At 45.0% G+C, this 17,449-nt stretch overlaps 2 protein-coding genes across 5 annotated transcripts in view; both read left to right on the top strand.

Annotated features, from left to right (window-relative positions):
• TRPV2 (transient receptor potential cation channel subfamily V member 2) overlaps window positions 1-7,154 on the top strand; it is a 43,831-nt gene extending 36,677 nt beyond the window's left edge. For all 4 annotated transcript variants that reach the window (XM_038759014.1, XM_038759018.1, XM_038759015.1 and 1 more), the window contains 5 exons: window positions 223-289; window positions 763-1,082; window positions 2,284-2,411; window positions 6,009-6,103; window positions 6,618-7,154. In XM_038759014.1, the coding sequence (XP_038614942.1) occupies window positions 223-289; window positions 763-1,082; window positions 2,284-2,411; window positions 6,009-6,103; window positions 6,618-6,697 (690 nt within the window). In that variant the 3' untranslated portion in view covers window positions 6,698-7,154. The remainder of the gene's footprint in view (window positions 1-222; window positions 290-762; window positions 1,083-2,283; window positions 2,412-6,008; window positions 6,104-6,617) is intronic.
• Window positions 7,155-11,981: 4,827 nt separating this feature from the next.
• Window positions 11,982-17,449, top strand: part of ITGAE (integrin subunit alpha E) — a 64,526-nt gene continuing 59,058 nt past the window's right edge. Inside the window, exon 1 of the mRNA XM_038759019.1 lies at window positions 11,982-12,059. Coding sequence (XP_038614947.1) covers window positions 12,017-12,059 — 43 coding nt within the window. The 5' untranslated portion in view covers window positions 11,982-12,016. The remainder of the gene's footprint in view (window positions 12,060-17,449) is intronic.

The following is a 17,449-nucleotide window of genomic DNA, read 5'->3' on the forward strand; positions in this document are numbered from 1 at the left end:
GCACATGTGGATGTCCAGGTGTGGGCATGAGTTTGTGAATGGGCGTTTGAGTGGGGTAAGTAGGCAGTATGTTATGGTTAGGGCTTGGTGATGGGGAGGCAGGCACAGGACCCTGGTAGAACCCACCAGCCCAAAGGCGATGAGACGGTCTTCCCCACACTTCCCTGCAGCTGCATGTTCTGAGTTTTCTGGAGGCATGTCTTCCGTATGTGCTCATTCCAGGTCATCCTGAGAGATCTGCTGCGCTTCCTCCTGGTCTACTTTGTCTTCCTGTTTGGCTTTGCAGTAGGTAAAGATTTTTTCACTTGCCTCCCTCCACTCATCATCATCAATCGTATTTATTGAGCACTTACTGTGTGCAGAGCACTGGACCAAGCGCTTGGGAAGTCCAAGTTGGCAACATCTAGAGACAGTCCCTACCCAACAGTGGGCTCACAGTCTAAACGGGGGAGGCAGAGAACAAAACCAAACGTACTAACAAAATTAAATAAATAGATGTACAAGTAAAATAAATAAATAGAATAACAAATAGGTACTCACTTCCTTCCCCATGGGGCCGGGCACAGGGAGGCTCCTTAGCCACTGTAAGATCATCGTGGGCAGGGAACGCCTCCGTTTATGGCTCTATCGTCCTCAGTCCGGCGTTCTGCAAGCGCTAAGCGCTCAGCAAATACCTTCAGCTGGCGCTTGCCCGACCCACCAAGTCCCGTTGCATCTCCTCTCAGGAGGCTTCACAGGCTGTGGCCGCTGTTGTTGTTGCAGCTTTGGTCAGCCTGACGAGGGAAGCCGTGCCGCTCCCACCCCTCAACACATCCCTCACCCCTCCCGACGGCGGCAGTGACGACGATGGCAAAACCACCTACAGCAACATGTTTACCGCCTCCCTGGAGCTCTTCAAGTTCACCATTGGCATGGGCGAGCTCGAGTTCCAGGAGCACCTGAGATTCAAGGGCTTTGTCATGTTTCTGCTGCTGGTCTACGTGCTCCTCACCTACATCCTCCTGCTCAACATGCTCATTGCGCTGATGAGCGAGACGGTCAACAGCGTCTCCACCGACAGCAAGAGCATCTGGAAGTTACAGGTCGGTCTCTGGCGAGGCTGCAGAAACACCACTGCGGTTTGCGCTGTCAAAATGTGTATTTTCGTTTTGTCTGTGTCTTTGTGGTGTTCAGCACGTACTAGGTGCTGGGGTAGATGCAAGATTAATCAAGTTGGTCACAGTCCATGTCCCACGGGGGGCTTACAGTCGTAATCCCCGTTTTATAGATGAGGTAATTGAGGCACAGAGAAGTTAACTGAGTTGCCCAAGGCCACGCAGCAGACAAGTGGTAAAGCCAGGATTAGAACCCATCCAAGCCAAGTCCTCTGACTCCTAGGCCACTGGTCTATCCACTAGACTATGCTGTGTCTTCCTCTGAGACATTGTGAGACAGCTGGAATCAATCAATCAATCAATCAATCGTATTTATTGAGCGCTTACTATGTGCAGAGCACTGTACTAAGCGCTTGGGAAGTACAAATTGGCAACACATAGAGACAGTCCCTACCCAACAGTGGGCTCACAGTCTAAAAGGGGGAGACAGAGAACAGAACCAAACATACCAACAAAATAAAATAAATAGGATAGAAATATACAAGTACAATAAATAAATAAATAAGTAAATAAACAGAGTAATAAATATGTACAACCATATATACATATATACAGGTGCTGTGGGGAAGGGAAGGAGGTAAGATGGGGGGATGGAGAGGGGGACGAGGGGGAGAGGAAGGAAGGGGCTCAGTCTGGAAGGGACAACGAGGACAGTTTGTGGTCACAGACCTGAATATCACTGAGACCTCACCTATTTTGAAAGTCACTGAGTCATCCATATTCAAAGGAGCTTAGTGAGGGTAGGTGGAGAGGAAAAAAGACTGTGACTGAGGAAGGGGGTGCGGTGAGAGAAGTGGGTGCTGAGCTGCTCAATTCCCGACCAGAGCATGAAGGGGAGGAGAGGGTGTACTGGTGGCACAGCACATTCACTGGCTTGGTGGGAACAAAGTTAGGTATGGGGCTAAAAAACTACTCAAGCAGGCCCAGACCGTGGTTCTAGTGGCCTAATTACCACTGTTCTCCCTCCCTGGAGGGCATGGAAAGGGTCGGAGAGGGGGACTGGGGTTGGGGGAATTCAAGTTTAGGAGTTACCTAGCCAGGGTCGAGGACCCCTCCCCAGAATCCATTCCCGGCTACAGCCTGGTACACACTCTGATCCATGACCTCTAACCTGAGACTCCCACCCCAGAGAGCCATTGCCGTCCTGGAGATGGAGATGGGCTACTGGTGGTGCCGGCGGAAGAAGAAGCAGTCGGGCACCTTCCTGACTGTGGGCGTGACTCCGGACCAGAAGAAGGATGAGCGATGGTGCTTTAGGTAAGCTGGAAGCTGGGTGGGAATTCTGGGCTCTGTTTACTACCGGTAGATAATAATAATAATAATAATAATAATGGCATTTATTAAGCGCTTACTATGTGCAAAGCACTGTTCTAGGCGCTGGGGAGGTTACAAGGTGATCAGGTTGTCCCACGGGGGGCTCACAGTCTTCATCCCCATTTTACAGATGAGGGAACTGAGGCCCGGAGAAGTGAAGTGACGTGCCCAAAGTCACACAGCTGACAATTGGCGGAGCCAGGATTTGAACCCATGACCTCTGACTCCAAAGCCCGGGCTCTTTCCGCTGAGCCACACTGCTCAGGGGTGGGACAGTACAGGCAGCCTGCATTTGGCCCCCTGGGACTCATACTCAAAATGTGATTTATTAAGCATTCACTCTGTGCTAAGTGCTACAGAAGGTACAAGGTTATGCGATCAGGCACAGTCCCTTTCCCAGATGAGACTCTCAAATTATCGCCATTTTACAGATGAGGAAACTGAGGCCCAGAGACGTTAAATGACTTGGGTCATACAGTAGGCCAGTGCCAGAGTTGGGACTAGCATCCAAGTCCTCTGGCTTTCAGTCCCATACTCTTTCCATTAGGCCATGCTCAAGTTTGGTCCCTCACACTGACAATAATAGTAGTAGTAATAATAGTAATATTAGTAATAATAATAATAGGAATATTAAGGGCTTACTATGTGCCAAGCATGGGGCTCACAGTCTAAGTACAAGGGAGATCAGTTATTTAATTACCATTTTTACAGATGAGGAACCTGAAGCCCAGAGAAAACTTCAGCGACTTGCCAAAAGTCACGTAGAAAGAAAGTAGCAGAGTTGAGATTAGAACCCAGATCCCCTGACTCTCAGGCCTGTGCTCTTTTTATTAGGCCACATTGCTCCTCCAAGCACTGCCCAAGCCCTAATGCCCCAGCATTAAACCTGCTTGAACATGAAATCAATCAATCAATCAATCAATCGTATTTATTGAGCGCTTACTGTGTGCAGAGCACTGTACTAAGCGCTTGGGAAGTACAAATTGGCAACATATAGAGACAGTCCCTACCCAACAGTGGGCTCACAGTCTAAAAGGGGGAGACAAAACCAAACATACTAACAAAATAAATAGAATAGATATGTACAAGTAAAATAAATAAATAGAGTAATAAATATGTACAAACATATATACATATATACAGGTGCTGTGGGGAAGGGAAGGAGGTAAGTTGGGGGGATGGAGAGGGGGATGAGGGGGAGAGGAAGGAAGGGGCTCAGTCTGGTATGTTCCTGCACCATAGCAAAGGATTAGACTAGATGAAGTCCCTTCTTTTTTGATGTTCCACCTCTTATAAACAAACAAGAACAAGATATCAAGAACAGAGTCAGTTGGGAGAAACAGGACTTCAGCTTCCCAGATTCCTTAATGGAATGGGTTTCTGCCTTCAGCTCTGCTCCGCCGACAGAGTGTGTGTCCTTGGAAAGTCTGCTGACAGAGTCTGCGTCCTCGGAAAGTGGCTTAGAAGCAGACTTATAGATTGCTGAAGACCTCCTCTGTTCTCTTGCAGACTCTGGATCTTCGGAATCTTTTAGAACTGACACTTAGGGCTGATGATTATATGTATATATGTTTGTACATATTTATTACTCTATTTTACTTGTACATATCTATCCTATTTTATTTTGTTAGTATGTTTGGTTTTGTTCTCTGTCTCCCCCTTTTAGACTGTGAGCCCACTGTTGGGTAGGGACTGTCTCTATATGTTGCCAATTTGTACTTCCCAAGCGCTTAGTACAGTGCTCTGCACATAGTAAGCGCTCAATAAATACGATTGATGATGATTATCATCTCTTGCTTCTGCCCAGCTGGCAGGATCCTTCAAAAGGCTCTGCTTTGAGGGCTTCTGGGGAGGAAAGGAGCCCATCAGCCTGAAAAATCTGATTTTAAAAGGGAAGCATGGCAGCATGGTCTAGTGGGTAGAGCATGGGCCTGGGAATCAGAAGGATCTGGGTTCTAATCCCAGCTCCACCACTTGTCGGCTATGTAACCTTGGGCAAGACGCTTCACTTCTCGAAGCCTAAATTCCCTCATCTGTTAAAAGGAGATTAAGACTGTGAGTCCACTGTTGGGTAGGGACTGTCTCTATATGTTGCCAACTTGTACTTCCCAAGTGCTTAGTACAGTGCTCTGCATACAGTAAGCGCTCAATAAATATGATTGATTGATTGACATGGCTGTGTCCAACCTGGTTGGCTTGTATTATCCCAGCGCTTAGAGCAGTGCTTGGCACATCGTAAGTACTTAATAAATACCAAAGAAGAAATAAAAAGAGCTGTTTGTAACTCAGTACCAGAGAATGATCCAGTTCACCATCCACACACAGCCCCCACACTCCATGCCCAGACACTATATCTTCATTATTAATGCTGTAATAGTGATCCGGGGCTGGTTTTATTCGAGAAATGTTGGGGGACGTTCTATGGTATTTAAATGCTTACTATGTAATAGGCACTGTACTAAACACTGGGATAGATACAAATTAGATTGGACACAGTCTATGTCCCACATGGAGCTAACAGTCTTAATGTGTGAGGTAAAAGAGGTACAGAGAAGTTAAGTGACTTGCAAGATCACACAGCCGACAAGTGGCCGAGCCAGGATTAGAACCCAGGCCCTTATAATTCTCAGGCCTGTGCTCTATCCACTAGGTCAAGCATAGCCTAGTTAATAATAATAATAATGGCATTTATTAATCAATCAATCAGTCAATTGTATTTATTGAGCACTTAATGTGTGCAGAGCACTGTACTAAGCGCTTGGGAAGTACAAATTGGCAACATATAGAGACAATCCCTACCCAACAGCGGGCTCACAGTCTAAAAGGGGGAGTCAGAGAACAAAACCAAACATACTAACAAAATAAAATAAATAGAATAGATATGTACAAGTAAAATAAATAGAGTAATAAATATGTACAAACATACATACATATATACAGGTGCTGTGGGGAAGGGAAGGAGGTAAGGTGGGGGGATGGAGAGGGGAACGAGGGGGAGAGGAAGGAAGGGGCTCAGTCTTAATGTGTGAGGTAACAGAGGTACAGAGAAGTTAAGTGACTTACAAGATCACACAGCCGACAAGTGGCCGAGCCAGGGTTAGAACCCAGGCCCTTATAATTCTCAGGCCTGTGCTCTATCCATTAGGTCAAGCATAGCCTAGTTAATAATAATAATTATAATGGCATTTATTAAGCACTTACTATGTGCAAAGCACTGATGAGCGTAGCCCAAGACAAGGCAGAAGTCCTGCTTCAGTCAGGACAAAGCATGTGAATCTGGATGGGAAATGACCTGCTATTTCTTTAACATTTCCTCCTCCTGCTCCCCTTCCTCCTCCTCTCTTGACAACTAAAGGCAGATATAGTCCAGGGGACTGCGTATGGAAATTCCCAGTCTGAGTCACAGCCCTGACCCCTCTTCTGCTACCCTGGTGACATATGAAGGGCACTGTCCTTGACTCCTTTCTCTCTAACAGCCATATTCATTCTGTGACTAAATCCTGTTGATTGTCCCACTGCAACTTCCATCCATGTTTCTAGGGTGGAGGAGGTTAACTGGGCCATGTGGGAGAGGGAACTGCAAGCCTTGAAAGAGGATCCTGGGGATTGCGGTGACCTGATGAAGAATCCCACAGGTAACAGCTAGCTTCTCTGGCCAGACATTTTCTGTCTCCTCCAATTCTCTGCAGACCAAGGTTCCGGGATCCTTCTGAGCTCTTCACATTGGCAGAGCGAAGCCCATTATGGAAAAATCACGGTGACGAAGGTCACTAGAGTGGCTTTCTCCACTGGCTCTGTCTCAGCTCTGATGTTCTCAAGGTCCATCCAGTCATTTGAAATATTGAGGTTATAGGCGTATTTGCATACTCCTGTGATTTTTTTTTTTTCAATCAGGGAGATGAGGTGATGTCTGGGTTTCTAGCTCCAGTATTAGGAAAGCACTTTTTTTTGTCCTACCTAGAGACCACTCACGTTGCTGCTTCATTTCAGTTTTCTGTTCACATACACTCAGTCCAGCACATTTGCCACCGTAGATGCTCAGAAAACACTGTTGATGATAATGATTATCTCTTCCGCCACATAATTCTCTCCAAAAATGAATTGGTCCAGTTCTATCAGTTTATGAACAATCGCTGTCTTCTGTTACAGGCAAAGCCTGGAAAAGATTGTTGTCGACGCAGAGGCCCAAAGACTCAGCCCCAGAGGAGGACCAACCCTTGAGACCTTGACCGCCTGCCTGTCTAGTCCAGGGTAGAGAAAGCAACATGTTCAGATCTGGTACCTTCCAGTGGTTTGTTTAATGCAGACGGAAGTTTGTCAGTATTGACCCAGATCCCGTAAAAGAGAAATTTTGCCCACTCTCACCTCCGTGGCCTGGACTTCTTATTCCAGAGCAGGCTGTTAAATCTTTTTCTCTGAAGGAAAATTACTCATGATCAGTTCTTCCTGTGATGTAGTGCATTGGTGTGTCAATGCATCCAAACATTTCCCAGAGAGCTCTAGTGGGTCCTGGGAAGGTTACAGAAGAAGGATAAGGCATGGGCCTTGCCCTCTGGGGCTCACAATCGAATGGGAGGGACAATCACTCCGGTTCCCAAGAAGAAACAATAGGTGTACAAAATGCCTTCTGTTGTATTCTCCCAAACACTTTGGACAATACTCTGCACATAATAAATGCTTAATGAATGCTGTTGATTGAAGCAAAGTACAAATGTTGGGATTATGGAATTCAGCCTCCTATCTGCAGCCAGGTAAATGAGGGAACCATCTAGGAAGTAGTAATAGTAATTATTAAGAACTTACTCTGTGCAAAGCCTTGTACAAAGTACTGGGAGAAAACTCTACAGATGAGATGTAGACATGGTCCCTGGTACTCAAAGGGTTCTCAGTCTGAGATGGGTGGCTGTTCTTCCTGAATGTTCTTTCGGGATGCAGATTTTCCAATCTCTCTTGCTATCTTGATCCAGTATTTAGCACCCTGATTGTCTAGTTACTTCTCCTTACATTTACCTATATCTATTCTGCTTAAATGAAGCCCATTTTTCCCTGTCTGAGGAGAGAGAATTGGTCAGTGTCCACCTTTTAAAAATCTTCAAACAGTTGAACACACACTTCTCGTCTCTAGACCAAACAGGCTAGTTCCTTTTTCCTTTCTTCACAGGATCCATTTTCGAGCCCTTTAATCACTTTTGTCATATGTTTAAAAGAACAGTAGCCCTAACTGGACCCAATTTTCCTATAGGCCTACAGAGTGAATGATGGCTCACTGTAGACTGTGAGCCCATTGTAGGGACCGTCTCTATATGTTGCCGACTTGTACTTCCCAAGCGCTTAGTACAGTGCTCTGCGCACAGTAAGTGCTCAATAAATATAATTGAATGAATGAATGGCTGCTGACTCATATAGAGTTGATCAACATGACCTTAGGCCTTTTTTTTCTACACTACTTCTGTCTAGTCAGCCATCCCCCTCTTGAGTCTGTGCAGTTTATTTTTTCAGTTTGAGGAGGCTCCCTTGTACCAGTTCCAACTGAGGTCCTATGTCTTATAGGACACTTTTTTCTCTTTGTGACTGAGTCACTTTGAATTTTATTTTTGCCTTTCAGGGTGTTGACACCCTGCCCAGTTTAATATCATCAGAAGTGTTGTGGTCAAGTTGTAGACAGAGTAGGAGGGGCACACTTCTGCAAAGGGATGGGACCAACATCACTGTGCCCACAGGAAGCATGCATTGGCTGCTGGGCTTTTTCCCGGTGAAATCACGACCAAATACAAGATGTTGGCCAAAAGGAGGTCTGAGTCAAAATCTACTTGGCTGATGGAGCAAATTGCGTGAGTCTCTAATCACCACATGAGAGAGTCATGGTACTTTTCCAGGAAATACCCAGATTTGTGCTGTTCTCCAAACCACATAAAACTAGCACCAGAACCACTTCTGCCTTGTCTGTTGCCCTGGGCAGCTTTGACAAGATAAGATTCCTCTCCCCTGACTCTCACCCCAGGCACTTTCAGGACTTTCTTCCACCTCTACTTCCCCATTCCCACAATGCTGGGGTTCAAGGGGTCACAGCTGTACAGTATCCTTCTAGATTTCTGTGGTCAGGCCTACACAGACAAATTATTCAAGTAACCCAGGCCTCCGAAGCCAAAGAGGAAATTTCCCACTTTGCATTAACCACTCCACGGCCCTGGGCCTTCTTGAAGGAGGAAGTAGGTTCTGTCTACACAACCTGGACAGGAGGCCTGGAGCCCAGTAGCGGAACTTCTGACGCTCTATCTCAGCTCGAACCTTGTGCCGTAAGTAGCAGAGGTGTCTGCTGCCAACATGATCAGAATATTCTGACCCTCTGAGTAGACCCGCATGTTCCCAGGATGGGTTAAGGCCCTGGCAGACTCAGGGCAAGCTGATCTACCACTACCACCACTGCTACCTCTCCTGGAGACATCCCCTCTGAAGGAGGGGCCCCTGCTCTACTCCTAATGGCTTTGGCTCCCCTCACCCCAAAAGGGTAGTCCCCTGCTCTGGAAAATGCTAGCCTCTCTCCCGACTTCTAGGGTAGTTGAGGTGCTATTTTTACAGCACGGTAGCCTGGTAGTACATAGAGATAAAATTGGACTGAATCACGCCGGAGTGGGGAAATGAGTTGGAGGAGCTGTCTACTTTTTTGTACCCATTTGGGATGCTGTATGTGCCACCCACTATCCTATGAAGCCAATAAGGGGCAAGGGACTTCTCTTTCTATTTAACAGGTGAGGAAATTGGATTTGTCATCATCATCATCAATCGTATTTATTGAGCGCTTACTATGTGCAGAGCACTGTACTAAGCGCTTGGGAAGTACAAGTTGGCAAAATATAGAGACAGTCCCTACCCAACAGTGGGCTCACAGTCTTTGTCATGAGGTAGAAGCAGCAAACTCAAGGTACCCGCTTGGGGCAGAGCTGGGGTTAGACCTTCTGATCTTAGCAGTAGTAATAATGATGGTGTTTAAGTGCTTACTATGTGCCAAGTGCTGTTCTAACCACTGGGGTAGATACAAGGTTATCAGGTTGTCCCACGTGGGGCTCACAGTTTTAATCCCCATTTTACAGATGAGGTAACTGAGGCACAGAGAAGTGAAGCGACTTGCCCAAAGTCACACAGCTGACAAGTGGTGGAGCCGGGATTAGAACCCACATCCTCTGACTCCCAAACCCATGTTCTTTCCACTGTGAGCCTCAAATCAGACATGGACTTTGTCCAACCTGCCTTGCTTGTATTTACCCCAGTGCTTAGTCCAGTGTCTGGCACATAGTGCTTAACAAATACCATTTTTTTAAATAAAAAAAGGACTGTGTCTGTTCTACTTTGTATCTACTCCAGCACTTAGCACATAGTAACTGTTTAATAAATGTTATAATTGTTGCTTCCATCTAAAATTCCCTCCTTTTTCTCAAGCCAAGTGCCCTGTGAAGAAGTCAGGGGAAGTCACCAAAGGACTGAACTATTTTCTGGGAGAAAGCTCAACATCCGATCCTAGCCCCTGCCTCTGAGCAGAAGGAGCTCCTCCTTTAAGCCAGGATTCTCCAAATCTTGCGTCAGGGGACACAAGAGGTTTGCAGATGGTTACCAAGACTTCTTCAAGACACAGTAGTTAATGATGGAAATTTTACTTTTGGAGGCATCATAATTCTCGTCCATGATATTTCATTTTTGGAAACAGGCATCATCCTTGTATTATCAGATCTGTTCCACCAGATTGGCCCGATAATCTATGTAAAATAATACAGGTTAATCACAACTACCCAGAAAGTTCAGGCAAAAGTGTTTATCTTTTGATTGATACCATCAAAATACTTCCTTAGTGTAAGCTGATTATTCATATATATTTCAATTTAGCATTGTTTAAGGTCTGACCCAAGGGCCAGAAAAAGAGGAAGACTGGGACTGGAGAAGCTGGCATTTTGTCGAGTTAGAAATACAAGTGCAAAGACATTCTGTTTCATCGATGAGACAGTATTAAAATAAACTAAGCCCTTCATATGACTGAAGGACAAGGGCTTTTGATTTTGTGATTTCTAATAAACTTTCCAAATAGGGTCCAGTCATCATAGGAGGTCTCACCATCAACCAGATGGCTAATAAGCAGACTCATCAGCCCATCGATACATGTTCTTCCTCCCACTTAAACTGTCAGCCACATGCGGGATGGAAACCAGGGTGATCTGATTGTCTTGTATCTGTCTACCCAAATGCTGAGTACAGTTCTTGGCACACAGTGCTTTATTAGTAATATTATTATCTACGAGTTCCCAGGACCTTAAAAAAAAAATCAAGCTAAGCCCATGAGATATCAGGCCTAAGACCCAGAAAAAAAATTGAATACCAAAATAAACAATAACCTTCTCCAGTATTTGCTGTGGCCTCAGACTCCTGCTGTCCCTTGCCATATAACACATCATAGCTACTGCATTGTTGAGTGGGGAAGGGTCAGTCAGTCGTATTTATTGAGCCTTACTGTGTGCACAACACTGTAGTAAACACTGGGGAAAGTAAAATATAACATTATAACAGGCACATTCCTGGCCCACTACAAGCTTCCAGTCTAGAGAGAGAGACAGACAATATAAATAAATAAAATTACAGATATGTACATAAGTGTTGTGGGGCTGGGAAAGGGATGAATAAAGAGAGCAAATCAAGGTGATGCAGAAGTCAGTGGGAGACGAGGAAAGGAGTACTTAGAAAAGGCCTTTAATTAGGCTTTGAAGGAGGGGAGAGTAATTGCCTGTCATATGAAGAGGGAGGGTGTTTCCAGAGCCCGCTGTTGGGTAGGGACCGTCTCTCTATGTTGCCAACTTGTACTTCCCAAGCGCTTAGTCCAGTGCTCTGCACACAGTAAGCGCTCAATAAATACGATTGATTGATTGATGTAGGTGAGAAGTCGGAGGTGAGATAGGTGAGATGGAGGTGCAATGAGAAGGTTGGCATTTGATGAGCAAAGTGTGTGGGCTGGGTTGTAGGAAAGTAGCAAAGTGAAGTAGGACGTGGCAAGGTGATTAAATCCTTAAAAAATAAGAAGGCACGTAGATCCAGAGCCTTCATTAATGGATTGAACCTAAGAGTTTACACATTAACTAGAGCTGCCATTCTCTTCCCACCCCATTCCATAGATCTACTCCCAGGGCACAGGGCAGTTCAGTTGTTACTCTGGTCAACTAATAAATCACTTGTATTTATTGAGTGCTTACTTTATGCCAGGCACTGTACTAAGCGCTGGGCTAGATACAAACTAATCAGATTGGACACAGCTCCTGTCCCACACGGGACTCACAGTTTTAATCACCATTTTATAGGTGAGGTAACTGAGGCACAGAGAAGTTAAATGATTTTCCCGAGGTCACACAGCAGGTAAGTGGTAGAACCAGGATTCTACCCATTTTTTTTTGTTTTCCCAGTAAGCTGCTGCTCCTCACAGATGCTAAATAAATAGGTCAGAGAAAGTCCCCTGCTGGCAGTTGAAGGCTTCCTCCGCAGCTGCGTCAGTCACAGAAAAACTGGGTGCTGGGATGAAGCTCCAGGGGCTGTTCCAGTGTCTTCTCTACTTAACAAGTAAGTGAGATTCAATCAATCAGTTGTATTTGTTGAATGCTTACTGTGTGCAGAGCACCGTATTAAGTGCTTGGTAGAGTACAGTATAACTGAGTTGGTAGACACGTTCCCTGCCCACAGTGAGCTTATAGTCTAGAAGACTGCCCTCCGTCAAAGGGCAGAAAAATGAGGGCAGAAGGGAGAGGGAAGGAAAGGGGGAGAAAGAAAGGGGAAATGAAGGAGTTGAGAGGATTGGGGAGGGGGAGGAGGGGCAAAGGGGAGAAAGAAAAATGGTGGGAATATAATCTCCAGACCCAGAACTGTGAATTTATTTTATTTTGTTAGTATGTTTGGTTTTGTTCTCTGTCTCCTCCCCCTTTTAGACTGTGAGCCCACTGTTGGGTAGCGACTGTCTCTATATGTTGCCAATTTGTACTTCCCAAGCGCTTGGCACAGTGCTCTGCACATAGTAAGCGCTCAATAAATACGATTGATGATGATGATGATGATGATGTCTCCCCCTTTTAGACTGTAAGCCCACTGTTGGGTAGGGACTGTCTCTATATGTCGCCAATTTGTACTTCCCAAGCGCTTGGCACAGTGCTCTGCACATAGTAAGCGCTCAATAAATACGATTGATGATGATGATGAACTGTGGACCTTTCACTTCAAAACACAAATACCTTGTGTTATCCATTGCTTAATCCTTACCTTCTAAATTACCATATTTTACTCTGTACATGCATCATTATATTGCATTAATACTGCAGTTGAGTATTCATTCTGCATTTACTTTTGCGGCGCTGAAGGTTTGCAGAAAACGATGAATCATTTTGAGCTTCTTGGAAAAACGGAGCAATGGGAACCCAGGAAAATACGCATGTCAGAGCTCCTTGATGGGCTTAATAATAAACATGCCTGTTTATTTCTGTTGTAGTCTCCTAAGTGCTTAGTACAGTGCATTGAACACAGTAGGCACTTGAGTACCATTTCTACAGTATCACTGTTTTTCCTGAGAGGTACAATTTTGTAGGAAAGTTTCCTTGTTTACATGATTCATAGGTTTTGCATCACTTCAGAAATCATTTAAGGTTCGAAATCTTTTGAGGATGAGAGAGTAATTCTTGGAAAAACCTTTAAGACTCTATTTCCTTAAAGCAAATCTGCCTGATGATTAAACCTGTCTTCATTTATTTCTCTTACATGAGACAGTTCACTTTTGAGAATTGACTATGCTGGGATCCCCGGCGAAATGAAGCAACTTAATCAAATTTCCTTTAGAGTCGTCACTTGCAAAGGCAAAGTAACCTGAGAAAGAACCCAGAGAACTTGCTTTGAAATGAAGGGGTCAGGAAGCTGCACAGAATCAAAGACAGAGGGCAAGATGGTTTGGGGGGCTCGGTTAGATTTTATTATAAGAGCTACAACATAGCAAAACACATTTTAAAGTCATAGTTGTATAATGTGCTTCTGTGAAAGATCAAGATTGACTTATTCAATGTAAATATGGTGACAAGTAAGAGACCTGGTTGAAGGTTAATATGTTTTGTTGTCTGTCTACCCCTTCCCGACTGTGAGCCCGCTGTTGGGTAAGGACCGTCTCTATATGTTGCCAACTTGTACTTCCCAAGCGCTTAGTACAGTGCTCTGCACACAGTAAGCGCTCAATAAATACGATTGAATGAATGAATGAAAGGTCCTCACCTCTCCTCTCTTTCCCTCATGGACCTTGCTGACTTACGAATAGAGTTTCACGGTGCCATCTGACCATGGAAAGACTGTGAAATGCAACAAATTCTGGGTAACTCAAAGTACCAAGGGCCAAAAAAAAAAGCATTTGAGCAATCAAGGTTCCAGTGATCTGTCGTTCTTATTTAAAAAAACCATCAGGCACCTGAGGAGTAGCTATTAATTAATTATGGTATTTATTAAGTGCTTACTATGTGCCAAGCACTGTTCAGACCACTAGGGTAGATACAAGGTAATCAGGTTGGACACAGTCCTTGTCCCACATAATAATAATGATGGCACTTATTAAGCGCTTACTATGTGCAAAGCACTGTTCTAAGCACTGGGGAGGTTACGAGGTGATCAGGTTGTTCCACAGGGGGCTCACAGTCTTAATCCCCATTTTTACAGATGAGGTAACTGAGGCCCAGAGAAGTGAAGTGACTTGCCCAAAGTCACACAGCCGACAATTGGCGGAGCTGGGATTTGAACCCATGACCTCTGACTTCAAAGCCCGTGCTCTTTCCACTGAGCCATAGGGCTTCTCACTGAGCCATGCTGCTTCTCCACGTGGGGCTCACGGTCTTAATCCCTATTTTAGAGATTCATTCATTCATTCAATTGTATTTATTGAGCGCTTGCTGTGGGGAGAGCACTGTACTGAGCGCTTGGGAAGTACAAGTCGGCAACATATAGAAATGGTCCCTACCCAATAATGGGCTCACAGTCTAGAAGGGATGAGGTAACTGAGGCATAGAGAAGTGAAGTGACTGGCCCAAGGTCACTCAGCAGACAAGTGGTGGAGCCAGGTTTAAAACTCACGTACTCTGACTCCCAAGCCTGTGTTTTTGCCACTAGGCCATGCTCCTTGTCTGCTTCGACCTGCCTGCTTTTCTGAAAGAGAAAACACACAGAGATTCGCATAATGAGGTATGCCACAGTACGCATACAGTTACAGAAGTGACCAAGTCATTTATTTGCCCTCAAAGCAACCTACACTCTAATGGGGGACATAGGACAGATATACAAATGAACTTTTGCGATAAACGGAAACAAAAAAACATTTCGAATCAGAGCACTATCAACAGAAGCATAGAAACAAAATTGGCAGCCAGATAGAAGAAAGTGCTGAAGAGTGGCTAAAGCGTGGCTCAGTGGAAAGAGCCCGGGCTTTGGAGTCAGAGGTCAGCGGTTCAAATCCCGGCTCTGCCACTTGTCAGCTGGGTGACTTTGGGCAAGTCACTTCACTTCTCTGTGCCTCAGTTCCCTCATCTGTAAAATGGGGATTAAGACTGTGAGCCCCACGTGGGACAACCTGATCACCTTGTAAACTCCCCAGCGCTTAGAACAGTGCTTTGCACCGAGTAAGCGCTTAATAAAGGCCATCATTATTATTATTAAAGGAATTGAAGTGATCAGAGAAAGACTAGGCACATCTGAGAAGACTTCATAGAGGAAGAAGAGCACTTAAAAGCACTCACCTTCCCTCCTCTTTCCTCATCTGGTTACTCTCCTACTACAACCCAGCCCACACACTTCACTCTTCTAATGCCAACCTATTCTATATGTTGCCAACTTGTACTTCCCAAGCACTTAGTACAGTGTTCTGCACACAGTAAGCGCTCAATAAATACGATTGAAGAAGAACCTACTCACCATACCTCGATCTCATCTACCTCACCACCAACCTCTCACCCATGTCCTGCCTCTGTCATCATCATCAATCGTATTTATTGAGCGCTTACTGTGTGCAGAGCACTGTACTAAGCGCTTGGGAAGTACAAATTGGCAACATATAGAGACAGTCCCTACCCAACAGTGGGCTCGCAGTCTAAAAGGGGGAGACAGAGAACAAAACCAAACATACTAACAAAATAAAATAGAATAGATATGTACAAATAAAATGAATAAATAAATAAATAAATAGAGTAAAAAAATATGTACAAACATATATTCATTCACTCATTCAATTGTATTTATTGAGCGCTTACTGTGTGCAGAGCACTGTACTAAGCGCTTGGGAAGTACAAGTTGGCAACATATAGAGACAGTCCCTACCCAACAGTGGGCTCACAGTCTAGAAGAGGGAGACAAAGAACAAGACAAAACATATTAACAAAATAAAATAAATAGAATATGTACAAGTAAAATAAATAAATCACACCTGGGTGTCCATACATATATACAGGGCATTCTGTCCTGGAATGCCCCCCCTCCTTATATCCGAGAGGTAATTACTCTCCCCACCTTGAAAGCCTTATTGAAGGCACATCTCTTCCAAGAGCCCTTCCCATACTAAGCTGCTTCTCAAGTACTCTTGTACCCTCCCAAGTGCTTAGTACAGTGCTCTGTACACAACAAGCACTCAATAAACATCACTGATTGATTGATTAAGCAAGTAAAAAGAAGGTGGATTTGCAGATTCTTTACAATATGCAGTTGAGAGGACAGAACCCGACACCTTCTCCCAGTTTCCAAGAAACCTGATTCCAGGTGCAAGATTCTAGCAGTACCTTCCTCCTTCAGCCTCCCAAAGAAAGCCTGCCCGTACGTGACTTGAAGGCAGGAATAATATATCTTGCTGCTATCGAACTTTTCCAAGCGATTAGCGCAGTGTGTTGCATTCAGTAAATACCATTACTACCATTAATAATTGGAATCGCTTTCCGCCTTTAAGGTGTTTGAGGGCTCGGAAGCTTTAGCGAGCTGGAGACGCACTTTGTAGAGCTGCACCCGGTGGGTTTGCGTGGGAGAAGAGATGTCTGTTCCCCCGCCTTGCCTTGGCAGCGAAGGAGGGCTGTGGTTCAAGCGGTTCTTAGTGTTGGCGGCTGCAGGAGGCCACCCAGCCTGACATCCGTTGCTTTCAGGTGCCACCAAGTTTATTCAAAGCCTGCACAGTTGTGAGCATTTCCTTCATCTCTTCAGACGGGTGGTTTTTGTGGCAAAAATGACTCACGGTGTCTGTTGGATTCAACACGCTACCTCTGATGCGATGGAATCTCCAGCATGGTGGGTGCCACTGGCCCTGTTCTCTTCTCCAAGTCCTCAGGTCTCACAGCTCACTGGGTCCGGTCTGTTAGCTGATCCTTGTGTGTATAGATCCTACTAGTATAGTTCCCGGTCGCCAATCAATTGATCGTATTTATTGAGTGCTTACTGGGTGTAGAGCACTCTACTAAGCACTTGGGAGAGTACAACATAGCAGAATTGGGAGACAGGTTCCCTGTCCATCATCATCAATCGTATTTATTGAGCGCTTACTATGTGCAGAGCACTGTACTAAGCGCTTACCTTAAGTGCTTACCCTGTCCACCATGCCCAGACCTTGCCTTGCAGGGATGAATGTAGTATCGTTTTCAGAGCCCTTCATCTTTGTGAAGAGAGGCTCCTTGCCTGTTAGCCATTTTTCTCAGTCATCTGTCAGTAGAGTGGTCATCCAGTTTTTAGTTGCTCGGTCCCCAGACGGTAAAGATAAGGCACCAGATATCTATAGGTTGGTATTTTCATTCATTTGTTCGTTCAATCATATTTATTGAGTGCTTACTGTGGGCAGAGCATTGTACTAAGCGCTTGGAAAGTACAATTCAGCAATAGAGACAATCCCGGCCTACAACAGGCTTACAGTCTAGAAGGAGGGAGACAGACATCAAAACAAGTAAATAAATAATTTCCATAGTCCTGTC

Source organism: Tachyglossus aculeatus, chromosome 17 (assembly GCF_015852505.1).
Source record: "Tachyglossus aculeatus isolate mTacAcu1 chromosome 17, mTacAcu1.pri, whole genome shotgun sequence".
Lineage (NCBI taxonomy): Eukaryota > Metazoa > Chordata > Mammalia > Monotremata > Tachyglossidae > Tachyglossus > Tachyglossus aculeatus.